This window comes from Zalophus californianus, chromosome 4 (genome assembly GCF_009762305.2).
Source record: "Zalophus californianus isolate mZalCal1 chromosome 4, mZalCal1.pri.v2, whole genome shotgun sequence".
Lineage (NCBI taxonomy): Eukaryota > Metazoa > Chordata > Mammalia > Carnivora > Otariidae > Zalophus > Zalophus californianus.
In genome coordinates, this window is record NC_045598.1 from 23,802,195 (window position 1) to 23,828,242 (window position 26,048).

The 26,048-nt window shown below is 56.2% G+C and overlaps 1 protein-coding gene across 3 annotated transcripts; it reads left to right on the forward strand.

Moving 5' to 3' along the window:
* The first annotated feature begins 8,955 nt into the window (after positions 1-8,955).
* On the forward strand, positions 8,956-19,553 carry TINAGL1 (tubulointerstitial nephritis antigen like 1). Of its 3 annotated transcripts, none has more exons than XM_027570724.2 (12): positions 8,956-8,972; positions 9,701-9,910; positions 10,414-10,725; positions 11,712-11,775; positions 15,389-15,481; positions 15,680-15,794; positions 16,865-16,988; positions 17,075-17,225; positions 17,354-17,543; positions 17,655-17,700; positions 18,875-18,920; positions 19,009-19,553. In XM_027570724.2, the coding sequence occupies exons 3-12, from the start codon at positions 10,422-10,424 to the stop codon at positions 19,511-19,513; spliced, it is 1,638 nt and encodes a 545-aa protein (XP_027426525.1). In that variant the 5' UTR covers positions 8,956-8,972; positions 9,701-9,910; positions 10,414-10,421; the 3' UTR covers positions 19,514-19,553. The 3 variants fall into 3 exon arrangements, with proteins under 3 accessions (XP_027426525.1, XP_027426534.1, XP_027426545.1); XM_027570733.2 differs by lacking the exon at positions 8,956-8,972 and having other exon boundaries at positions 9,455-9,732; positions 9,857-9,910; XM_027570744.2 differs by lacking the exon at positions 8,956-8,972 and adding an exon at positions 17,954-18,077 and having other exon boundaries at positions 9,458-9,910; positions 19,009-19,526.
* The last annotated feature ends 6,495 nt before the right edge of the window (positions 19,554-26,048 follow it).

Consider the following 26,048-nt stretch of genomic DNA (forward strand, 5'->3'; position numbering starts at 1 on the left):
ACATTTCTAGGACTCAAAACTAGAAGCTATACTGAAAAAGAACTATCAATGGCTTTTAAGCTTTTGAAGAAATCCTCAGCCTTATTCATAAGAAGATAACTACAAATTTAGAATACATGTAGGTTCCATTTTTCACCTATCATATTGGCAGAAAGCCAAAAGTTGAATAACATCCTTTAGGTGACACTGGAAAAGAAGGTAAGCTCATCATCACTGGAGGTGGGGGGGAGCTCTCTCAGCACAATCCCTGTGGGGGACAAAAAGGCAATATCTATAAAAATTACAAATACATCTGTGTTAGGCAGAATTCTAAGGTGACTCTCATCGGCTTTCACCTCTGTGTGATCTCTTGCAACATGGGCGGAAGCTGTGAATATGAGAAAATGTGAACTCGAGAATTATGTTTCATTATATGGCAAAGAGATTTTTGCAGATGTAAGTAAGGTCCTCTATCTGTTGATCTTAAGGTAGAGATTACACTGAGTGGGCTGGACCTGATCAGGGGAGCCCTTTAAAGGCAGAGAATTTTCCCTGGCTGGTCTCAGAAGGAGAAGTCAGAGACTTGAAGCCTGAGAAGAATTCATCATGCTATTTGGGGGAAGCCACATGGCAAAGAACATAGGTGTCATCTAAGAGCTGAGGGAGGACCCCAGCTGATGGCCCCCAGAAACCCAGAGATCTTAGTTCTACAACCACCAGGAACCAAACTCTGCAAATGAGAGCAACGAGCTTGGAAACAGGTTTTCCCCCAGAGCCTCCAGACAAAAACTAAGGCTTGCCAACCCCTTGATTTTACCCTGAGCAGAGCACCTCACCACACTGGGCTGGACTTCTGACCAACAGACTGTGAGCTGATAAACAGGTGTTGTTTTAAGCTGCTGAGTTTGTGGTAATTTGCTAGGAAGCCATAGAAAACTAATACAATACCCACAGGCCAGCAATCCATTTTGGGAAATGTATTCTGCACCTATACAGGCATACATATGAAACAAAGTACCTATGTGATTATTACAGCATTGTTGTTATACCAAAAAAACAAACAAACAAAAACAAAAAACCCTAGAAACAACTCAAATGTCCATCAATAGGGAATTGGTGAAATGAATTGTTTCAGTCCCTACAGTAGCATCATGTGCAGTGTTATGAAAGAACGAGGGGACTATTTGCTAATAGAATTCTCCAAGATGTGTGACAAGTAAAAAAAAAAAAAAAAAAAAAAAAAAATCCAGCACAGTGTATGTAGTTTGTTGCCTTTTTTGTAAAAAGGGCATTATAAACATATACTCATTTTTAGACTTGCAGAAAGAAACTCTGAAAGGTACGAGGTGCTAATGAAAAGTGGGGACCTACAGAGAGTGGGAGCGAGGAGTCAGAATAAGGCAAATGAGGCCCATGGGTCACGGTGCGACTTTTTACTCCATGCTTTTTAAATATATTTTTGAACCTTGAACATGCGTTAATGAATGAAAAAAATAAAAACTAATTGTTTTCAGATAAATCAATGTTGGGGCACCTGGGTGGCTCCAGCGTCTGACTCTTGGTTTCTGCTCAGGTCATGATCTCAGGGTCATGAGATCAAGCCCCATGTTGGGCTCTGCACTCAGTGGGGAGTCTGCTGAGATTTTCTCTCCCTCTCCTTCTGACCCTCCCCCCTCTAAAATAATAAATAAATCTTTTTTAAAAATCTAAAATGAGGGGCACCTGGATGGCTCAGTCGGTTAAGCATCTGCCTCCGGCTCAGGTCATGATCCTGGGCTCCTGGGATCGAGCTGAGCCACACGTCAGGCTCCTTGCTCAGCAGGGAGTCTGCTTCTCCCTCTTCCTGGGCCCCTCTCGCCCTCTCACGCTCTCTCTATCGCTCTCTCTCGAATAAATCAATAAAATCTTTAAAAATCTAAAATGAATCAATGGGGCACGGTCCCCCCAGCTTCTCTCTGGGCCTCATCCGGCTCCCTCGCCTTGCCCCCACAAGTTGATTCAGGGGAATGTCCTCCATGGGACTCCTGACCTCTGGCATTTCCTCCTCATTCTCCCTTGTGCCTCAGGACAACTAGAGGCAAGAATTCATATAGCTGTGTCTGAGCAAGTCATCTCTCTGGAACTCAGTTTTCCCGTCTGTGAAATGGGGATGATAGCTCAGCGCCTTGGTGTGCGGTTCAGTGAGATCATTCAAATCCAGTGACCCACCAGCCCTTAGAGGGTGCCCGGCCCATGGCAAGTATTCATGGCATCCGCGCTGGCTGGAATGTAGGAAGGACCCCTCCCTGCAGAGGTAGTTTATCAAGCATACACTAGATGGAGAAGAAATGATAGCGCCCTTCACTTCCCACACGCTTACTCTGTGACTGTGGCTGGATTCCTCCCCTTTGCTATGAGATGCCTCAGGATCCTGGAGCAAGAGATCTCGTTTCTTTCTTTCTTTCTTTTTTTTAAGATTTTATTTATTTATTTGACAGAGAGACAGCAAGACAGGGAACACAAGCAGTGGGAGTGGGAGAGTGAGAAGCAGGCTTCCCGCTGAGCAGGGAGCCCGATGCGGGGCTCGATCCCAGGACCCTGGGATCATGACCTGAGCCGAAGGCAGACGCTTAACGACTGAGCCACCCAGGCGCCCCAAGAGATCTCGTTTCTGCAGTTGCAAATGAGAGGCATGGACTTGAGGATGTTGCTGCCCTCCCTGCCCAGGGACAGAGAGGGGTCTTGGGTTCTGGCAACCTTCCAGATCCCCAGGGGCTTCTGCTGCACTTCTTGTCCCTGGGTTCCAGGAGATTCCCCAGGATCCTGGAACAAGATATCCGTCTCTTGTCTAATTAGTGTGAGATAGTTTCCTGATAGTTGAGCCCTGACCTGACGTAAGAAAGGTGTTCATTTTAGGAGATGTTGACTGCGTTCCTGGCTGGAGAGCCTGTCGTGGTCCGTCTCAGGTGTGGACTCACTTCCATGGCCCTCTGCCCGTATGTCATTTGCTCCTGGGAGGTGCATGGGGCCGTTTGTTCCTGTCCAGGCTGATGCACACGGAGAGCAGAGACCCGCTGTGTGAACAAGTGTGTGTGTGCGGGGTCCAGACCTGGTCTAGCCCCGTGAGACTGGTGTAATCTGGTGTTAGTACAGGTCTGCCCAAGATGTTTGAGCGGGTTTACAGTAGTGTCACCTAGTTTTAACTGATTTGACTCACTTTATGTCAGTTTAAGTGCATTTGTGTCTCCTTGGCTATTCTGAACTCCTTTACCGTTTAATAATAACAGACCCTGATCTTGCACCGGTGACATGTCAGCATTGTGGATTCCAAGTGCTTTACATACAGTAAGTCACACAATCCTCATACCGGCCCCACAGGTAGAGACTGTGTCCTCATTTTACACATGGAGAAACTGAGGCACAGACAGCTTAAGACACTGGCCCCAGGTTTCATGGTTATGGAGGGGCAGAGGCAGGGTTTGAACCTCTTCCTTCTGGCTCCTGAGTGAGCTCTGAACCTCGGTGTCAGGCTCTAGCACTACAGATGAGGATTTGAACCACTTCAAGAGGAGTCGATTTGATCTGAGCCAGTTGTTGTTGCTGCTATAAGCTGCTTTGTTCTGGCTCGATCTGCATCCAGTCCTGAATCTGGCACATTCCAGTGGACGCACAGATCTCAGACCCCATAGCTCCTTGAAATGGAAGACCACCATATTCGTTTTCTAGGGCTACTGTAACAAACTGCTACAGCTTTGAAAACAAGAGAAACTTATTTTCTGACAGTTCTGGAGATGTGGACAGGCACATTCTCCCTCTGTAGGCTGTTGGGAGAAGCTGCTTCTGGCCTCCTCCTGCTTGTGGTGGCCCCAGGTGTTCCTTGGTCAGATCGCTCCGATCTCTGCATCTGTGGTCACATGGCCTCCCTCCTCTTCTGTGTCCCCTGTGTGTCTCCCATAGGGACACTGGCCAGTGGATTTAGGGTCCACCCCGTTATCAAGGGTGATCTCATTTCAAGATAATTACAACTGCAAGGACTCTTTTTCCAAATAAAGTAACATTCATCAGTCCCAGGGCAAGACATGGACATATCTTTCTCGGGGACTCATCCAACCCATCATGACCACTAAGGTCACATCGCAGTATTTCCCCTTAGGGACCCAGCTCTTAAAAATGACTCTTCCCACTGGATTGGAATTCACCCATCTGTAGGGGTTTTATCACTTTCTGCTCGGAGATGGAAAGGCCAAGTGTAAAATGTGTGGGCAGCCATGGGAGAGCCTCTTGTACTTTTCAAGACCCTTTTATTACCATTCCTAGGTGAGAAGATCGAGACTTCCCGGAAACATCAAGTGAAGTGTGGACATGTTTCTGTAAACAGGCATTCCAAGCTTGGACCAGCCTTCTGAGATGTTTGCTGGTGGTCTCACCAAGCTTCCTATGCCCGGGTGAGCCTTCTTCACTGAAAGTGATGCTGAACTGAAGGAGGATAGATGAGGGGGAGCTGTTAACCCCAAATCTCCCAGTACTCCTGGCTCGGGTTTGCAGGAAGCTGACAATTTAGATGTCGGTGAAGATGGCACAGTGGGTCATTACTCAGCGCACAGACTTTGCAAGGAAGCAGCACCCAGGGGCCTTTTATACCCAGCTGGCCCCAACACCAGTGATGCAGAAATATTACACAAAAGGGAAAGCTGTGTTTCTCTGTTCGGCATTTTCCCACTTGCACTGACCACTGAAGCCCACAAACACTACCAGGTATGGGAGTCAACTTAGCCCTTGCACAAATTTGGCCTGGGCAGAGGCGTGTGTCCAGGCATTCAGGGCTTGGGCTTGAGGTTCTGTTCGGCCCCCAACAGCTCTGTGGGGGAGCCAGAAAGTCTTTCTGAGTCTTGACTTCCCCATCTGTAAATTGAGATAACTGGATTACCTGGGGGAAAGGCTTATGCTTGGCACCTGCCACATCTGACAGAGAACAGACTGGCGGGCCAGGGTCATCACAAGTTCATGGGCAGTAATTCTGAATGGTCGCTCTGCACGGCTGGAAATCCTACTGTTTCTCCTGGGGCCTTGGTTGTGAAAATGACTTCATGCCTAACCCTTGGTCCTGCACCCGGTCCTCTGTGCCAGTCTCGCTGTGGCAGTGACTTGCTCCCACTCCACTGGAAAAATGGAAACCATCAGAGGAGCCTCCCTGGTCTTTGTATGGCGAAATCTACAAACCCATCTCCCCTTCTCTTCGGCCTCTAGGGTCATTGTCTGTCCCCGCGCCTCTCAAAGCAGCTCTGTCTTTTGTGCTCTGGGTCCCCCTCCCTTACTTTATCAGGGACTTTGCTCCGGGGTAATCCCTTTGCTCTGTATCACCAGGTCCTGCCCTCCTAGCGGTCAGTATCCTCAGCACAGACTCAGTTTTGTAGCCTCCATAGTTGGACGAAACCTCCGCATGACCCTCGCATTCCCTTCCAACACTCCCGTTCTCCACTTCCTTTTGCACTAAAACTTTCTGAAAAGTTGCCTATGATCGTTCTCTCCAATTCACTGGCTCCCATTTGCTGTCCCACCCATTCCAGTCGAGCTTCCAGCCTCCCTCTTCCACCAAGACTGCTCTCAGCAAGGTCGCCCCAAGTCCCTGTTGCCAAATCTAGTGGATGTTTCTCTGTGCTCAGCTCATTCGACCATTGGGTGGAATTGCACCCAGGTCAACTCTCCTGTCTTGAAAGACTCTCTCTTATTGGCTGCCTGACCTCTCCTACCTGGCTTTCCTCTTCCCTCCCTGGCCACACCTGCTCAGTCTACTGTACCATTCCTCCCTCTCTGTCCAGCTTCTAATATGGGGGCGTCCCTGGCTCAGTCCCTTCCCTCTTATCCAGTTGGAGCTGGAAACAATATAAGTCACAAGGTAGCCTAGAGGTCCAAATGTCCCTGAGGCTGCCCAAACTCGGGGGAGGGGAACAGTCTCCGACTCTCAACGACTCTCAACATAGGAGCAGAGCATTTGTGGCCATCTTCAATGCCCCGGGCTAGAAACCCAGAGGTCCTGCTCGATTCCTTCTGTCTCCCACCCCTCCCATCTGCTGCTCCTTCAGTAAGTCCTGTCATCACCACCATCGCCCCCACCCCCGTCAGAACAGGTCTCAAATAGGTCCACTTCTCTTGTCTCCATGGCCACCAGCCTCGTTCAAGCCCCAGCGCCTCTCGCCTGGTCCCACCGTTGCCTCCTGCCTGGTCCCTCTGAACCACTTCCCTGACTCGCCGTCCGCTGTTCTCACTGGAGGGGCCCGAGTGGGCTTTGCTCGTGTGCATCACATTATTTCACTCCCACAGTGACATCTCTCCGGTGGTCAGAAGACAATGCAAGCTCTTCGCTCCAGCCTGGGGGCCCTCCCCGCCTCGGCTCACCCCCCCGCCCCCGCCCTCCTCCGTTGCTGCCAGGCAGCCCCTCTGGGCTTCCTTCTGTGTCTCGAATAGACCCACCTGTGCCAGGCTTCAGGACTCTTGGCTTGCACTCTTTGGCTTCCTGGGACACCCCCCCCCCCGAAGCTCCTTCCTGTCCTTCAGGTCTCAGCTCACCTGTCGTCTCGTCCCCAAGGCCCTGGGGGCCACCACGTGACTCCAGGGTCCTATGCCGTGTGTATATGTAGAAAGCGCTTCACTAGGAGATACTTGTTTGCTTGTTTATGTGTCCATCTTCATCCGTCAGATTGAAGACTTCGCCGCAGAAGGGCCTGTGTCTGTTCGGCTCCACCCTGAGCTTCCCACGCTGGCCCCAGAGTAAATGACCAGCACTAGTAAATGACCAAGAAACGCTCACTGAGTGAAGGAGAAAATCCGACGGGAAGGCATGGCACGGTGTGGTACCACACATTTCCACACGGCCCGGAACTTTCTCTGCCAGAGCTCCAGCATGCTGTGGCAGCACACCCTTCTGCCTGTCACACAGCCCCAGGGGCAGGGCTTTCCATCACACAGTCCAAGGGGCCCCGGGAAGGCCAACGTGTCACGACATGGCCCGACATGCACAGCGCGAGGCTTCGCTTGGATCGCCCGGGTGTCACGACTCTCAGCTCTGGACACGTCAGGCTGACCCCAGCTGGCCACAAGGGACCCCCAGCCTTGACCGGAGTGTCATTTGGGACCCAAACAACTGAGCCCCAGGCCCCAAGTGGTGGGCCCTTGGCCGCAGACCTGGGTTCAGCGGAGAATAATGGGCCTTTGTCTTCCCAGAAGGCCCTGCTCAGCCTCCGGAGGAGAATGGCCCATTCTGAGCACCCGGAGCAGCTGTGTGGTGGTGGCAACGGTGAGGGGGATGGGTAAGCCCCGGACTGGGGAGAGGCGAGGAGGCCTGGGCCTCTGCTCTGCTGTGTGACCTTAGGCATGTCACTGTCCCTTTTCACTTGCACCTCCCTTTGTAGAAAGAGAAGAGCATGAAAGGGCCTCTAAGGAGCATCCCGGTACCAAGGCCCAGAGAGGAACAGTGTCTGCCCAAGGCCACAAGTGAGGGAGGACAGAATTGCCACCAAGCCCAGGTCACCTGCCTCCCAGAAGGCAGAAGGGCTCGGTGGGTCCTGTGTGACTCCTCACCTGTTGCTCTGCCCCCAGGCCCTTGCAGCAGAATAAGGCAGAGAATAAGGCACCAGGAAGGAGGGGGGCCATGGAAAAGGAAAGTGGGGCTATAGCACCCACCCAGCCCTGCCCTTTTCCTCTCCTCTTTGGCCAAGGCACCCAGTGAGTCATGAGATTCCACTGGGGTGGGCTTAGTGCCAAAATCAGTGATGACAAGGGACACCCGCCCCCGCCTCCCAGCCATGCTCTTGGCTCTGCAATCTTCCCCTGCTCTGTGTTCCTGCCTCCTGCGCACAGGCAGGCAAGAACGGGCGGAGAGCCCAAACCCCCAAACAGACACAAACAGACACCTACACACACGCAGACCGTTAGTGAGACAGACCCCGAGTAGATAGGCGGGCAGAGACAATGACAGTCACACAACTATTACGTGCGGACACACAAGTCACCAAGCACCCGCATACTGGCAAAGAACAAGCTGCCAACAAGTACCCAGATGCACGCACGACCCAGAGGCGACATGCAGACGGACACACAGGCACAGGGCACACACATAACAGAGAGACAAGCAGATGCAAGCAGACACACCCCACAAACACGATTCAGATACGCGCGCGCGCGCGCACACACACACACACACACACACACACACACACACAACAAAGGCTCACACGGGTGGCCCACAGGGAGTGATCTGGGGCAAAGGACGAGCCAGATGTCCAGGGCCACACCCCAGCCCCCTGCCCCAGACCCCAACTGAAACTGACCCATAGAAGTGGGCGCTCTGAGTATGGGCTCTTCCGAGGGCAGCCTCCATCTCCCACCCTGAGGATGTGACATCGACCAATACCGAGGGGCCTGCCTTGCAGCCGGATGAATGGAGGTTAGACACAACCAGGGACTTCCCAGCTAGGAGTGTGTCGAGGCCTGTAGGGGGTGACTAAGGGTGGCTAAAGGGAAAGGAGCCAAGTGGTGGCAGGTAGGGAGCCTGCATTCTGGTTGGTGACGGGCAAAAAGTCTGTTCCCCTGAGCCGCAGGTTCCCACTAGTCTTGGTCCTCCCAGGTCCCTGCAGGGAGCAGATGGGCCAGCTCCTGGGGTGTCCCTGCTAGTGCTGAGCCCCCCCAACCACCCCATGCCCTGCAGCAGGGTGACTCCCTGCCCAGGGTCCCTGGCAGGGGGTAACCCAGTCACAGATGCCCGTTGTCCTGGTCCCCTCCCCACCCCCAGGAGCTGGCCAGCTGAGGACATCCCTAGGCTGGGGGAGGGGTGTGGAGTGGTCAGAGAAAGGGCAAAGGGAATTCCCCATGCCTGACGCTTCCCCTCAGTGGGCGGATATGAGGTGCAGGCCTGGGGGTGGGGGAGTCTGTCCAGGTGTCATCTTTCATCCTCCCTGCCCTCAGAGTCCCAGAGCCACGACCAACCTGCCAGAAGAGGGGATTGCGCAACGGAAGAGGTAAAAGGTGAAGGCGGGGCCGGGTGGGACAGAAGAGCCATTGTTTGGGGCCCAGGCCAGTCCGGGGGGGGGGGGGGGGGGGGGGAAAGGAAGGGTTTATGCCCCGGGCAGGAAGGGGGGCTCTGCGGGGGGCACCAGCTGCCAGGGCTCTTGCCCTTGGGCCCTGGAGGGGGACAGGTGCCAAGCAGGACGCCCTCGGGGTGGATAAAGGGGGCAGTGCTTGGCAGTGCTTGGCAAGGTGCCTGGGCAGGGCAGACCCAAAGAAGAGTTACGGGGCGGGGAGGTGGCCCCCACACCACACCCACCCCACCCCCTCGAAGGATGAGCCGCCAAGGCAGGGTCCTCCACTATCCTCCAGATTCCAGTCATTCCTGGGAACGGAGGCGGCTTGGGGCGGTCCCAAGCCTGGGGGGGTGGGTACTGTGACGGGGGATGGGGGTGGGCATGACTGTTTTTATTGCTGAGGGGTTGGAGAGGTTCTTAGAGATTTTTGCTGCCCACACCCTCCCCATCGGCTCCCAAACTTAACTCCAAAACTCGGAGCTCCGCCTCCCCCAATCTCCCCTTCTCCGCTGGAGCCCCTCAGCCCTGCGGTGAAGCCCACTGGGAAGTCCTCACCGGTGTCTGACCACAATCCTTTCAGCTTCGGTTGGAGTTCCGCCCCCTAAGGGAACGGCTGTCCGCAGAGACCCGGCGAGGACAACCCGTGCTCACTGTGCCTCTCACAGGTCCCAGCTCCTGAGTGACGGGGCCACTCCAGGTGTGAGCCAGCGGGCCCCTCCTCCCGCAGCCCGGCAGCCGGGGCGGCGCTGTGGGCAGGGCGGTGCAAAAGGCGGTCCCGCCCCGCACTCCTCGCTTGACTTTTGAGTGTCCCGTGGTCGCAGGAGCCGGGAGGCGGAGGCGCGCGCGCGGGCAGCCTGGGCACAGCCCGTCACCAGGTAGGGACGCTCCCCCGCGCAGAGGGGAGGGTGCGTATTCAGAAGGAAGGAACAGAGAGGAGGGGGCAGGCGGAGGGAGCAGGGAGGCCTGGCAGAGAGGGAAAGTGGAGGGGGAGCGGAGGGACACAGAGGAACACAGCGGGGGAGGGGGGACACCCGTGTCAGGAATGGAGGTTGAAAGAGGGGCAGAGGGACCCAGATAGGAGAGAAGACCTCAGTCCGAGTGTTGAGGGGTGTGGAGCCGGGGCACCAAGAACACCACAATCCCCACCTCCTGTCCTCGAAGGTCCCCAAGCTGGTCAGGGAGGGGCTCGGTTTCTCGCTCAATCCGCTTCCTGCCCCGGGAGGCAGGAATCAAGGTCTTGGACCCTGCTGAACCCTCACTGAACCCCCTTGGACTTGCAACCCCAGAGAGCTGGGAGATCAGTCCCCCCGGGGTGCCAGGGAGTGTCTGCTGCCTCTGACCACCTCTGACCCCTGACATCTGCGCTCCCTGGGCCCAGGAGGCGCCATGTGGCCCTGTCCACTGGGGCTGCTGCTGCTGCTGGCTGGCGAGTCGGCCCTGGGTGCCCGGCGGGGTCGTGGGCGCCGCGAGCTAGCGCCGGGCCTGCACCTGCGGGGCATCCGGGATGCGGGCGGCCGGTACTGCCAGGAGCAGGACCTGTGCTGCCGCGGCCGGGCCGACGACTGCGCCCTGCCCTACCTGGGTGCTACCTGTTACTGTGACCTCTTCTGCAACCGCACCGTCTCCGACTGCTGCCCTGACTTCTGGGACTTCTGCCTCGGCGTGCCACCCCCCTTCCCCCCCATCCAAGGTGGGCACCAGACGGCCAGGAGGGTGGGTCGCTTTGTCAGCCTCAGACCCAGCGGGGCTCAGGAGCAAGGCTGATGCACTGACATTTCCAGGGGAGGCTTTGTAGAATCTGGGAGAGACCCCGCCCCACGGTCTGTGCCTCTGGGAAGTCCCGCTCTGGTCTAACCTGAATCTTTCCAGCAAGACTGAAAAAGAGAAGATCCTTGATCAGTGGGATTCCCAGCTGGCCCAGGAGAAAGGCAGCCTCCTGCCCTTTCTCCCAGTCCTGTCTCCATGCCAGACCAGGAAGGCGCTGGCCCCTCCCGCTGACTCACCCCAGGCTGATACAGCCCTCAGGGGTTGGTCAGGCTCATCTCAGCCATTCCTCTGCCTTTGCTCACGATTCTCTTCTTACCGGAGGTGGCGCGTCACACCTGGGAGGTGGGGGCGAATCCATTTCTGCTTTCAGCCCGTGTCACCATCCTTTCCCTTTCCCCTGCCCTTGTCCCTGTCCCACACAGGAATCATTTGAATCCCTTCCCCCAGTTCTGTGGGCCTGTGGGTGAGAGACCGAAGGCCTTGGTTGTCATCCCAAAGTGCTGTGTTATCTTAGGGGAGTCACTTGCCTTCTCTGGGCCTCGGCTTCCCCATGCCCCTCCCACTCCCCCATCTCCAAGTTTCAAGTCATTTAAATAGCAAAGGCTCCAAGGAATGTTGTGGCTGGCATCCAAGTAAAACAAGAGGGATCCAAGCTGGGGTCACTGAAGAACTTCCCAGGTAGCAATTGGTATGTGACCCTGCAGGAGAGGTCTTAAGTAGTTATAGTTTGACTTCAGTTTCAGTGAGGGTTCGGCCGTGCTTGTGTGCACGTGTGCGTGTGCGTGTGCGTGTGCGTGTGTGTGTGTGTGTTTGGAGGATTCGGGACACCTGACTTCTGAGGACCTGGCCCTCTCAGCCCATCGTCTCTGGTCCTGGTTCCACTTCTCTTCTCTTCTTCCCTGCCCCCAGGATGTACGCATGGGAGTCGCATCTATCCGGTCTTGGGAACCTACTGGGACAACTGTAACCGTTGGTGAGTGTTTGCAGCTTGGAGGGGGGCTTACCTTGTGGACCCTGTGGACCACAGACTTGGTTCCAGTTCTATCCTTGTCACTTACTTGCTGAGCCTGTTTCCTTGTCTGTAACACGGGGATTTTTACCCTGCCCGTGTCAGCTAATGAAACAACACTTTAACAACATTCCCCAAGAGCGGTCAGCCACGGATGCCTGGTCCCACGTGTGGCCCCTGAGCTGGGAGAGGTTCCCTGTCCCTCCTGGCTCTGGCTGGGCTACTGCCCCTCCCAACCTTTCTCGGAGTCACAGGAGAATCGGAGAAGGGGGGCGCCAGGAAGGAAAGCTCTGACTGCAGCATCCGCTGCCCTGGATGGGATGAGGGTCCGGGATGGCTGAGCTGGAGGCCAGCCAACCTGCAGCAGGGCCTTCCCTGGAATGTGGCCCCTTTCCCTCCCCTCCCCATCATTCCAGTGGGAGGATGAAGGGTCAGGGCGTGGGGGGGGGGCCTCCCTACTCTAGTCTGGGTCCTGAGATGGGAAGCAGAGAGGGGTTGGGTAGGAAGCCTTGAACGCCTGATCGAAATAATGGGGACCCTGTGGTTTTGAGGAGGCGGCCCTGCACCCACTCCACCCCATGGCCTCTTTGTCTGGGACTGAGAGGCCCCAGGGAGGAGGAAACTTTTTGGAATGTATTACACATAAGCTGTTTCCATTGCCTCACCCATGTGAGGGGTGCTGGGTCACAGTGAGAGCGGGGACTCGTGAGGTTCGGCGTGCATCTGGCTGAGAGAATGCGTGTGTGTATGTGTGTGTGTGTGGTGTGAGTGTGTGTGAATCATGTGTGTGTGTTCAGAAAGACTGAGCTTGCCTACATGATCCTGCTGATCCTGATTAGGATGCCTCTGGGCATTGATGGGTTAACCTCTTTCCCACTCCTATCCCTGGGGCCTGGCCACCCTGGGCCCCTCTGGAATGTTGGAACCTGCTGCCACCAGCCCAGTCTAGACCTGCTTGGGCAGCCCTAGGGGCAAAGGGGGAGGTGGCAGGAAGGAGTGACCAGCCCACTGCCCACACTGGGTGGCCCGGTTCCCTGTGCTTGACACCTGAGTGAGGGTGTGGGGCAATGCCTGTGGGCCGTCCAGGATGTGTGAGACCTCGAGGAATGCTTCGAGAGAGTCAGAGAAGGAAGGGGAACATGAGGAGAGCCTCCCCTCCCACGCAATCTCCTCCAGCCCTTCTCCAGCCCTCCCTGAAAGTGCCCCCGCCCACTCCTGGGACTGAAGAGCCCAGCGTACTGGGTTTGTTCCCCTTGAGGCTCCTTAAAAGGCAACAAGGGAAGAAGGCAGTTTAGCATCTTCTCAGAGCAGAGTTACAAGCTTGTAAAAGCATCGTAGAATTCACAGAATTCCCTGTTTGTCGACACCTATTTGTTAAAGACCTACTATGTGCCAGGCACTGTGCTGGACCAGGTGGACTCAGCCAGATGGGGCAGACGGTTCTTGTCCTTGCAGTGGAGCTTCTGGTTTAATGACGAAGGAGCCCCCACGCAAATAAACATCTTACAACCTGTGAGAGATGTGATGGAAAGGGAATAATGGGGGATCCTGGTTTAGAGTGCAGTGGGGGCAAGGGAAGGCCACTCAGGAAGGGAGATGGTTATGCTGATACCAGGGAGGTGGCCAGACAAGAAGGGAGGGGGAGAAGCAGCTCGTGGGGAGGCTGGGAGGTGGGACAGATCTCACGGCAGCTGGAGCTGTGACCTGGGGACAGAAGCCCTGAGGAGGGGCAGACCCACAGGTCCGTGGGTCTCGTAAGCCGTGCTGGAGCCATGCAGAGGCAGACAATCTGATAGATGTCGTTGAGAGATCTCTCTGGGGATGGACTGCGGGGTATGCGGTGGGGTGTAGAGAGGCAGGGAGCATGGTAGGAAGCCATTGCCGTGGTCCGGGTGACAGGTGATAAGGGACTGGAGGAGGGTGATGGCTGTGGAGGGGCGAGAGGCAAGTGAATCCAGAACGTTTCATGGTGTGTCGTCCCAGGATCTGCTGATGGCGGGCGCGGGAATGGGGGTACGCCACATACCTGTTGTTTCTGGTTTGAACCCCCAGGGTGGATAAGGCGCTGTGTCCTGAGTTGTGGATGTTCGGGGAGGAGCAGCTTTGGCGGGGGGGCGGGGGGGTGGGGGGGCAGTCTAGGCCATTTTAAGTTTGCAATACACCCAGTGGATAGGAGTCTGAAATTCAAGAGACGGGGAGTCCGGGGGTTCCTGGAATGGGAACACTAAGAGCAGACAACGATTCTCAACACCCAAGATGGGCCAGGCCCTGTGCTAATGGCTTTACAAAAGCCTGCCATTAAATCCCTGGAAGGGGGCGATGATTCGTGTCCTCATTTTACAGACAAGAACCTGGAGGGAGAGAGAGAGTTTGAATAGCTTACCTGACTCTCCTGCGAGGGTCAGAGCCCAGGAATTGAATTTCAGGATTTGTGCTCTTAGTCACTTCACGACACTGCCTCAGTCACTCATGCATCCAATGGATATTTCGTGGGTGCCTACTATGTGCTGGGTTTAGTTTTCTAGGCACTGAAGATACCAAGCAAGCCCTGCCCACCGGGACCTTAGTGTCTATGAGGAAGCAGGTATAAAGAGAGCAAATAGCTAAACATATAGTGTGTCAGGTAACAACGACATGCTAAGGAGAAAAGAAAACAGGAAAGCAGGAGAGGAAGGTGGCCAGGGCAGGCCCCTCCGAGAAGGTGACTTTTGAGTGAAGACTTGAACGAAGTGAGGGTGAGCCTCGGGGATGTGGGGAGAAGAGCAGCTCAAAGGTCCTGGGGCAGGAGCACAGCTGTTGTGAACAGTCAAGAGGAGCAGTCTGGCTGGGGCCTCAGGAGCCAGGACTTGGGGGAGGGGGTCACCAAGGGGACAGGAGAACAGATCATGCAGGGACAATCTTGTTAGCAGGGCAGGGACTTTGGCTCTGAGTCTATGATGGGAAGCCAAGGGAGGGTTTTGGGCAAGGGGATGGCATGATATGACTTGGGTTGAACAGGGTCATCCAGCAGCTGTATTAAAAATATACTGAAGTGGGGGTGCAGGGCAGAAGCGGGGAGAACAATGGGGAAGCTGCCGCAGAATCCAGGGGAAAGGTGACTGGCCCATGATGCCTGCAGGACAAATGAGACGTGGTTTGGATTCTGAATGTGTTTTTAAGGCAAAGCCAACAGGATTTGCCCATGAAGCCAATCAGCACGTGAGGGAAGGAGTCAAGGGTGACTCCCAGGCTCTTGGCCTGAGCTTCAGGAAGGATGGGCATTTTCCACGGACTGTAGGGAGAGCAGGCGTGGGAGTGGGGGATCAGAAATTCGGTCCGGGATGTGCTGTTAGACACCCCAGTGGTGATACTGTATAGCGGCAAGATTCTTGGATCTGGAGAGATCTGGGCAGCAGATATAAACTTGAGAACTGTGAACTTGCAGTTGACATTGAGAGCCACCAGGCTGAACAGGACCATCAGGGGTTCGCCCATAATCGCTGGCACAGAATCGCAGGCCTGCGGTGACTTCTGAGGCCCCCTCCCTTCAGAGGATGCCCAGCCCCCCTCACCTCTTCCTTCCGTCCTGCTCTTCTAGCACCTGCCAGGAGCAGGGGCAGTGGGAGTGTGACCAGGAGCCATGCCTGGTGGACCAAGATATGATCAACGCCATCAACCAGGGCAACTACGGGTGAGAGGCCCTGGAAATGTCCCCGCTGGGCACAGACACACACACCTTCCCCCGAGATGCCTGTGCCGCCAGGCACACCCTCACTCAGACCTCATTCACGTGGGCACTTAGCCAGTATGCCTCTCTCCCGCCCATATGCACGTACCTCCAGCAGCCCCGGGCATGGAAGGGCTGTGACTTTCATCCCTTCTCTTTCAGATGGCGGGCTGGGAACCACAGTGCCTTCTGGGGCATGACCCTGGATGAAGGCATTCGATACCGCCTGGGTACCATCCGCCCTTCTTCCTCTGTCACCAATATGAATGAGATTCACGTAAGTCCATCCTTGCCCACAATCCTGCCATCTCCCCATCGCTTGGGACCCCAGGAACCCTGGCACGCAGGACCCTGCTCCTCCAAGGGCCTGAGCCTACCCCCCTCCAATACGCTGTATGTTCCTGGACAAATCACTCTCCTTCTCTGGGTCTTAGGTTCCTGCCCATAACAAGATGTGCTGCGCAGGAAGAATTGATGCTCAGATTTTGAGTTTTGTGGTCCCAGCACGAGCCCCTTGGTGGCCTCCCCAGCCTGGGAAAAATGCTATTCCTTCCAGTACAGCTGGGTCAGGCCCCAAAGGGCCAGGAGGTCACCTTGGTATTTTGGGAAGGGAAGGACAGATAGTGCTCTGGCTAGCGAGCCAGAATTCTCGGAAACCGGCTCAGTGGAACCCTGAGGGAGGAGGGGGCTTCTCCTCTATGGGGAGAAAGGGAAACCAGACCTGGAACAGTCAGAGGGTGAGGAAGGGGAACTTCAGAGGGTCAGGGCGGGGGCACAGGCTGCAGGGTCTGTCCCTCAGTGCTGGGCAGGGAGGAGGCAGTCGGCCCGAGCAGCCCTCCCTGCAGAGGGACTTGGGCTCAAGGCTAGGATGACCAGACCCTGCCCCTGCCCTCACTCCCCTGGGCCTCTGCTATTTTCTGCCTCCTCTATTTGCCTTGGCCACCTGCCCGGTCACAGGACCTTACTCCTTCTTCCCTCCCCTGCCCTTTAGGGCCTGAAGCCCAAGGTCCTGGTAGGAAGGAGGAAGCGTCAGATCAGAAGGCGCAGAGGAAGCATGAGGCAGGGGTTAAGAATGGAAAGTGGGTGACCCTGGCCTGGCCACTTCCCTGCAGGCTTCATCTGTACAACGGGACTAGTCACCCCCAGCTGACACAGGGGAGGCACTAAATGGTGCTTGGTCTTCCACCGAGTCAGTGTGGAGATTGCTGGAATCCCTCAGCAGCAGGAATACTCAAGAACAAACCGCAGAAGGCCCTGGACTCTTGGTGGCCCTTCAAAGGCAATGGGCCCCTGAGGGGTCGGCCAGGCCAGAGGCAGGAGGTAGACGGAGTGACTCTTGCTTTGCAGACAGTGCTGCGCCCGGGGGAAGTGCTGCCCACAGCCTTCGAGGCCTCTGAGAAGTGGCCCAACCTGATCCATGAGCCTCTGGACCAGGGCAACTGTGCAGGCTCCTGGGCCTTCTCCACAGCAGGTATGGCCAAGGGCGGAGGCTGACGCAGCGGGAAAGGACACCCAAGGCCTGAGCCCCCTGACGGCCCTTCTGCCTCCCCCCACCAGCCGTGGCGTCCGATCGCGTCTCAATCCATTCTCTGGGGCATCTGACTCCTGTCCTGTCACCCCAGAACCTGCTGTCTTGTGATACCCACAACCAGAGGGGCTGCCGCGGGGGGCGTCTCGACGGTGCCTGGTGGTTCCTGCGACGTCGAGGGTGAGCAGCAGAGGGTGTGGGCAGGGGAGGGGATGTGAAGCCGGGGCCTCAGGAAGGCAACCCGCAGGAAGGGCCTGGGCCGTGCTCATCAGGCTCATTGCCCTTGCTCCCTCCTGCTTCTCCTCCAGGGTCGTGTCTGACCACTGCTACCCGTTCGTGGGCCGTGAGCAGGACGAGGCTGGCCCGGCACCTCGCTGTATGATGCATAGCCGGGCCATGGGTCGGGGCAAGCGCCAGGCCACCGCCCGGTGCCCCAGTAGCCAGGCCCATGCCAATGACATCTACCAGGTCACTCCGGCCTACCGCCTCGGCTCCAATGTAAGTTTGTGCTTGGTTGAGGGGGCAGAGGCAGGGGAGCTGGGAGATTGGCCAGAGACTAGAGACTCACCCCTGATGGATACTCTCCTCCCCCCCTTCCCAACCCTCCAGGAGAAGGAGATCATGAAGGAGCTGATGGAGAATGGCCCTGTCCAAGGTAAATGCCCCTCATCCTGCCCCCTGGTTCCAGAAGCTTGTGTCTGCTTGAGACTGGACACAGCACAGCAGCACAAGTGGTCTGTGGAGCACCGAGCAGCAAATCCACTGGGGCTGGGAGTCAGGGGGACCCGGTCCCCTCCCCGTGGGCGGCACCCTGTGGGGGCACTTAGAGTCTTGGTATGGGTCTGGGCGCGCATCTCCAGGCCTGTGCTGATGGGCTGAGCCGGCCCTACTCTGACCTCGGCCCACAGCTCTCATGGAGGTGCACGAGGACTTCTTCCTGTACCAGGGTGGCATCTACAGCCACACACCAGTGAGCCTTGGGAGGCCAGAGCGGTACCGCCGGCATGGGACCCACTCGGTCAAGATCACAGGGTGAGGGGCTGGGGCGGGGCAGAGGGGATGGGGGAGCAAGGCTCGCACTAGGGGCTCCGAGCCAGCCTGGAATCCCTACTATCTCTCTGCGAAGCCCCATTTCGCAGAGGAGGAAATCAAGACATAAAAGGAGGAGGGGCTTGCCCGTGTCACACATAGAGGTGGGGGCCTTTTAAGGTTTTCTAGGAACTGTTCCTTCCTTACACACGGGGATAAAATAACTCCCTTGAAAGACAGACATGGATCCCAGGGGTGGCTCAGCCTCTCCCCATCTCAGCACCTACCCCAACTCTGCCTGACCCACGGACTCCCACCCCCAGTCTTCGGTTCCCCACCGGATATACCCAGAGATGTTCCAGTCACTGATTTCAGTGGTCCATTCCATGAAATGTCCTTTGCAGTGGGAGTGTGGGGCCTCCAAAGTACCCATGTTCTTGGAGTCTCTTCCTTGTGGTTCCTGGCACCCACCCCTCCCTGGCTCCCCAAGTGAGGAGGGAGGGCAGGCAGATGTGTTAGATCCCAGAGAACTGGTCCCCAGGATGTGGGGCCCTGCAGGGAGGCCCAAGTTCTCCTCCTTTCTGTTCACCCCCTTCAGTTATCCCTTTGGCACCCTCCCCCACATGGGTGTGAGTACACAGACTTCCAGAGGTGGAGACTGAGGGCGGTAGAGAGAGGGATCTGGTAGGGGAAGGCCCTTGGGGTTCCAGCCCCTGAAAGCGGGTGGAATCAGCTGCCTTCTCCCTCCATGGCTCTGCCCTCCCACCCCCCCTACCCCCCCACCCCCCCACCCCCGCCAGGTGGGGAGAGGAGACACTGCCGGATGGAAGGACGCTCAAATACTGGGTGAGTCCCTGCCGGGTGCCCTGCGGCCGCTGCCTCCTCCCCCTCCCCCCACGCACGGCCCCCCCTCACCGCCCCTCCTCATTCCCAGACGGCGGCCAACTCTTGGGGTCCAGCCTGGGGCGAGAGGGGCCACTTTCGCATCCTGCGCGGCGCCAACGAGTGCGACATCGAGAGCTTCGTGCTGGGCGTCTGGGGCCGCGTGGGCATGGAGGACATGGGGCACCGCTGAGGCCCTGGCACCGAGCCGGGCCGGCCGGCGGAAGAGCCCCTGGGGGCGCCCGCCCCGCCCCTCCCGACGCAGCTCCGGGCCGCAGGCGGGCGCCTGGGGTCTAATCCCCGCGCGGGTTCCGCTGACGCAGGGCCCGGCCTGGGAGCCGCGGGCAGGCGAGGCTGGCGGAGCCCCCAGACCTCCCAGCGGGGATTGGGCAGGGCCTGGCCCGGGAGGAGCGGGCCTGAAGATCCCAGGCCCAGGCACCCCCCTCAAGACCACTAAAGCCAGGACACCCCCAAGTCTCCAGCCCCACCACCCTATCCCACCCCACCCCTGTACTTTTATTCTCCAAAGATATTTATTTTTCTTTTCACTGTTTTAAAAATAAAAAGAGTACTGATCACTGTGGTACCCTGGAACTTTGGGGAGTGGAAAGCCAGGCCGGAGATGGTGTGGCAGGTGGCTAGACAACAGAAAGGACTGCCCAAGGCCTTGCTGGTTGGCCGGGGTGGGTGGACTAGAAATCTTAGCCTCCATTCAGCCCTAAGTGGCTCTGGGCGCTGACCCACTTGGAGGTGGGGCATGGGTGGCCTGTCCTCTGGCCCCCAGAGAGACATGGGCCCGTGGGAACCACCTTTCAGACGCTGAGTCAGCGCTGCCTGGTGGGGGAAGCCATACCCACCGATCAGCAGAACTGGCGCCGGTGCCCAGCAGGCAAGGGGGGCACAGCCCCACAGAGGCTGGAGCCTCTGTCTCTGCAGATCAGCCTCTCCAAACCACCCAGGCGAAGGCTGCCTCCCCACCCCCACCCCCCACCCTGAGCCGGCCTCTCTGAGCCCTCTCCCTACCCCACCTCCCTGGGCTCCCAGTGCCAACCCAGTCCTGGGCCCACCTTTCAAGGCCATCAGGACCCACTGCCCCAGCCTCCTCGCCAGAGCTTCTTTCCCCAGTGGGCAGGCAAACCCGGTGTCCTCACCGCCCCCACATGTCCTGCAGACTGACAGGCATTTGCACATGCTGTTCTCCAGTCTAGATGCCCTTCCGTTCCATCTGCCACTTGTCCCACTATTTCGAAGCCAACTCCAGGGTTCTTTCATTCAGATAGTAGCCGAGGGGGCTGTTGAGGTGCCAGGGGTTTTGCAAGGGACCCATGCTTTCCCAAACCACGCCCCCGCCCCCCTGCATGGCCTCAGCACCTCCTCCCTGGACTCATCTGGCCCTGCCCTTTCACCCAGTATTTCCCTTATCTGAGAGCCTGCCTTCCTCCTCTCGGCTGGAAGTTCCTTGAGGGCAGGGACTGGGTCTGGTCCATCAGGGGTCTTGTCCATCCCGGTACCCACACCTGGTATAAGGTGGCATTACCGTTTGTGGAACGGGTGAGTGAATATGCCCTGTTCTTCCCCCTCCACTCGCCTCCCAAGACCCCCAGCCCAGCCCTCTGGGCGCTGATGTCCCCAGCCCCAGGGGACCAGAAGGCAGGGGGAGCCCGCGGGGTGGGGGGCAGCTGGAGGTCCTCCGCCAGGGCAGCAGCCCCTCAGGGCCAGCCGCCTCCCGGCATCACCTGAAAAGAATGCGGGGCTCCGGATAAGCGGCCGCCTTTGTCTTATTTCCTGTTTGCCAGGACGTCCCTGGCCGGCTCCCCTGGCCGGTCCGCCTGTCCCCAAAGAGCCAAGGCCGCACCCCCCCCCCCGGGACGAGGGCGCGCGGGGAGTCCCGAGCAGGGGCGGCGGGGGCGCCCGTCCACCTCTCCCCCTGCGCCGCTTCCGCCGCGCGGGGGACGCGCCCGGCTGCTCCCACCCCGCTGGAAAAACCCCCGTCCAGCCTGGAATTTTCTACAAGGACCTTTGGCGGAAGCAATGCGGGGTGGGGAAGGGAGGGGACCAGGGGCGCGGTCGCGCCCCGAGGAGGCTCAGGCTCTGCCAACCTTGCTGGGAGGAGCGACCGGCGCAGGGTGGTCAGGCCCAGCCTTTTCTCAGTTCTGCCCGAGGCCCACCGAGGAGCCCCAGGCCCGCCTGGCCACCCTGGAGCAGGGGAGGGTGCGGGGGAGGGCTGGGCCAGTGCCTCAGTACTCTCCAACAGCCACCCCGGCAGCTCTGCTGTTGGGAATGGGCAAGGGAAGCAAACTTTTAGGGCCCCCAACCCACACCTGCCCTTGGATGGTTCATGAAGAAATCCTGGCATCCTGGTCCCTTGCTCTGTGTCCTGAGAGTAGTCCCTTCCTCTCTCTGGGCCAAGGGCTTGGGTCTTTGGACAGACCTGGGTTTGAACCCCTGCTCTGTCGGTTACACTGGCCATGCGTCATCTTGCCATCCCAGAGCCTCTGTTTTTTCTCTTTAGTGGGGATGATAGTACTCATATCCTGGTGGTGTTAGGAGGATTACAGGAGGCAAAGGGTGCCAAGCACAGAGCACAATGCTTGGAACCTATTAAGGGCTCAATAAATGGCAACAGCTATAATCATTTTAAGGGCGTTGGACTTGATAATGCAAAGGCTTTTCGTAATGAGCTCAATAAATATTGAGTGCTTAACCACAGCCTTCTGCTAGCACATTGTTCTGAGTGCTTTACATATATGATCTCATTTAATCCTACAAACAGACAAACTCCTATTTCCTTATTTTGCAGATAAGGAACAGAAGCATAGCGGAGTCTGAATGTTGGTTGCTGCAGGATTCAAACCCAGGCGGTCTGAATCCTCACACTAATCCGTCTTGTATTAGTAGTGTGGGTGATTGGTAGTGATAGTCAATGTCCCTTCCCAAGTCCTTTCCCTAGTTGGAAAACTCATTCGTCCTTTAAAATTCAGCTGAAAGGGCGCCTGGGAGGCTCAGTTGGTTAAGCGACTGCCTTCGGCTCAGGTCATGATCCTGGAGTCCCGGGATCGAGTCCCACATCGGGCTCCCTGCTCGGCAGGGAGTCTGCTTCTCCCTCTGACCCTCTTCCCTCTTGTGCTCTCTATCTCTCATTCTCTCTCTCTCAAATAAATAAATAAAATCTTTAAAAAAAAATAAAATTCAGCTGAAATATTCCCCCTCTGAAAAGGCTCTCGTGGCCCCCATCTTCTGGCCCACCAGGGACTCCAACATATATCCTTGGCAGAGACAGAGTACCTGTTGACAACCTTTGTTCCCACAAAGGGATGAGGCAGGAAGGCCTTTTTTCTCTTAGCCCCATCCTTTCCTATCCACTAAATGTTCTGCCTGGGCATTCATTCTGGTCTCCTGTGGGGTTCTGTGGGGTCCCAGGGCACCTGACTTTCGTCTCCCTGGAGCTGCTGAGTTACATCGCTTCTCGAGCACTGATGCCTCACATCTTCCTGGTATCTTGCCAAAGCCCTGTCCTTGCCTGGTGCCCATTAAGGGAAAGGAATTCATGCTTACTGAGCCTGCAGTGGGCCAGGCCTTGGGCTGGGCGCTTCACAGCTTTAGGTCATCTGATGTTAGGCACACCGCTGTGAGAAAGTATATCTTTGGAAACCAATGCCAACCGAGGTGACTCTCCAAATCTAAGGGAGAGGCGAACTTCTAGATTGTGAGCAGAGCTAGTGGGCCCAAGCACTGCCAGAACCAGGGACCTGAATACTGCTGGGACGACTGATTGTCTCTCTCCTCAGCCTTTCTCTCTACAAACTAACTGCCATGAGGAAGGACATGGGGCCAGTGACAACTCCTGAACCTTTCGGCCCAGAGGCATTTTCTCAGTTCTGAGTCATAAAAACAAACAAACAAACAAACAAACCAGAACAGACCAGGGAAGGCTTCTGATTGGCCTGGCTGGAGGAGGGTGTCCACCTGTGGGCCAATCACCTGTAGTTGGGGGACGGGATCATAGGAGCAAGGGACTGTCCTTGCTGAAACAGTATTTGGAGGAGGAGGAGATCCCCAAAAAAGGAGAGGGCTGCTGTACCAGGGGAAGGGAGCAAAGCCGAGCAGATGGCAGAATAATGTCCACCACAGCTAGGGACTACTGTTACTGCCATTTGATTGACAAGGAAGTTGAGGCTCAGGGAGGGGGGGGTGACTGGTCAGGTCATGCAGTGGAGAAGTTGTTGAGCTGGATACAGACCACACTGCCTTCCAATGAATTTGTAGATCAAGCTAGAGAGATACCTTTGTAAGTCAGAGAGGGATTCCTACCCCCCGACACACACCCAGCTTCTCACTGCTGAGCCCTAGGAAATAACTTCTAGAATTCTACCCACTTCATGAAAATTCTGTGACACTAACCTGGGAGGCAGTCTCTTCCCAAAGTGAAGCAAGGCTGAGTCCTAGCAGCCCCTGGAGAGCGGAGTCCTGCTTCCTGTTCCAAGGGGCTCAGCGTGGCTCACATCTCACAGCAATGAGATGGTCAGCAGAATATGTCACTTTATAGATCAGAGAGATGGGTGCCAAGTGAGCCATACTGGACATATGCGCTATAGGTAAGGACTGTTATTACCCCCATTTACGGGGAGGAAACCAAGGCTGGGGGAGAGGGTCAGAGGGAAAGTGAAGTGGCTCCCCCAAGGACACATTGCTAGGAAGTGGTAGAGAACTTCCGTCGTCAGACCCCCAAAGCCTGGGTTTTCCCTACGCTCTGTCCTTGTGCGCACGCAGCCCCTCTCCATCTCGTACCCAAGCAGCTCTGTGGCCTCCAGCTCCGGACACATGAAGTTTGGGGCTCACAGAAGCTACTGGTCAGGGGGCACTTGGAGGGAGGAGGAGTGAAGCGGCTCATGAACACTCAGGTCAGCTTGGCCTGGGGCTGCAGGGAGGTGTCAGGGTCTGCAGAGTGGGAGCCAAATCACTGCTCATCCTGGAAAGCCAAGTTCAAAAGCCTCCTCCTCTGAGAAGCCTTCCTGACTCTGTATCGTCATCGTCGGTGCTCTGAGCTCCCACCCCCACCCTACTTTCTCCAGCACAGTACCCCTTCCTGACTGTAGGCTTCTCTGTGCTCTCGGTATCACCCAACCACTACTGGGCACGGAAGAGACACAGGAGCTGTTGGTCAGGAGAGAGGAGGAATCTGTGAATGAATGGATGGGCCCTGGCAGGACCAGGGGGCCTGGTCGCCCTTGGCAGCAGGGCCCCCTAGTGGCCGAATCCACAGGTTGCCCTGCCACAGCCCAGAGAGAGAGTGAAGAGAAGGCAGCCAAGCGGACTCACAGAACTGAGCAGCTGTTGTGTGTTGTGTATTTTACATACATTCCCTCCTAACTGCCCTGTGAGGACTGGAGACTGGCCCAAGGGGACAGAGAAGGAAGGGGCAGAACTGGGAATGGATCTCAGTCTTGTTGGCCTTCTGCACCTCTCCCCCAGATGTTGTGCCCCTGCCTGGCCAGGAGAGGCCTTGGCTCTGAGGTTTCCCTCACCTGTGGCACCATCCTCCCCTCCTGCCTCCACTCAGGCTGTCCTCTCTCCCCTCAGCAACACACATGCCCTTGGAAAGCCTCTAACTCAGAGCCAGACACACTCAGGCTCAAATTCCAGCTCCCCTGGACTCCCTGAAGTTCACTTTCCACTCTGAACCTCAGGTTGCCAGTCTGTAAAATGGGAACAGTGATCTGTGCTATCCCTGTGAGCCCTACACTGAGGCTTCCCCTAAGAATGAGGAAATGAGGGAAACAAGCTGGGCCCACTGAGGGTCAGACAGAAGAAATTGGTATGTTATGAATCAGAGCAGAGATGTCCAAAGTCACTTTAAAGGGCCAGGCTGACACGGTCCTGCCACAGCTGACGGGCATTAGGTGAGAGTATTGATCCATCTAATGTAGTAAAGCGTCCTCAGACAAAAGTGAGTCCCCATGACCCCAAGATACTGAGTGCGTCCAGGAAGAGGCAGCTCTGGCCATTGGACCGGTAGCCACGGTGAGCATGTGTTGAAATGGTCAAGGTGGGTGTTACCGATGGGCTTTGAGTGGTTCCTTTCCCCACGGCAGGACGATGCTCTGGACACCTGCATGTGGTGGCTCTCTTAACCTGGGGCCATTAACCCAGGGTCTCAGCCTCAGTCGTCTTTGAGAGTAGGCAGATCTAAGAGTGAGCCAAGAGGGGGAGAATAGGGAGAGGTGGGGCCTGTGGCCAGCACGTGTCAGGGAGTGCACACCTGCCTAAAGGTATTCCCAATCGATGACTTAAAAACACGATGCCAGCCTGCATCACTCAGGGCCCCAAAAGGCAACAGATGGCATGTTCTAATTAGGGAAATCGGTGCAGAGCTTATTTCCAAAGGGACTAATGACAAAGCAGGGTGTAGGAGAGTCACAGGAGAGAGGGGAAGATCCTAGGGGAGCAGCAGCAGAGTTTTTAGCCCTAGACCTGCAGGGTCAGAGGTGACCAGGACTCAGATGGAAAGAGCTTCCAGAGCAGAGGTGCTCTCAGGGAGAGCTGGGGAATAAATACCTCAACCCCCTGCGCTCTTCCCTCTGTCTCACCCCCTGCTGGGTCCCCCATTTACCAAAACCCCACAGGACCCCCTGCCGTGGACTTTTAAATGAACAAAAATACACTTCTCTCTTGTTTAAAGCACCGTTTTCAGAGTCTTTGTAAGATCAGCCCAACCCTAACCATACGATCATAAAAGAAAACTTCTGCCAAGAAGATATAATAATCATGAATTTATGTGTCTCATGAACTTATATTTATTTTGGTGAAACCATATAGAGCAAATCTGGCAAAATTGTCAGGAGAAAGTCATGAGTCTATAAACAAAGTGGGAAGTGTTAATTAAACTTTCGTAAAACCAATGGCTCAAGTAGCAAAACATTAGTAAGGATAGGGAAGTTTGAACAATATAATTAAGGAGCTTCCTCTACTAGGTAAACATAAACTTCACAGCCCCCCACACAGAATACTCATTGTTTTCAGGCTCAAATGGAACATTTAAAGAAATACCACGTAGGTGGCATAAAGAAAGTTGACGATTTTTTCAAAGAATCA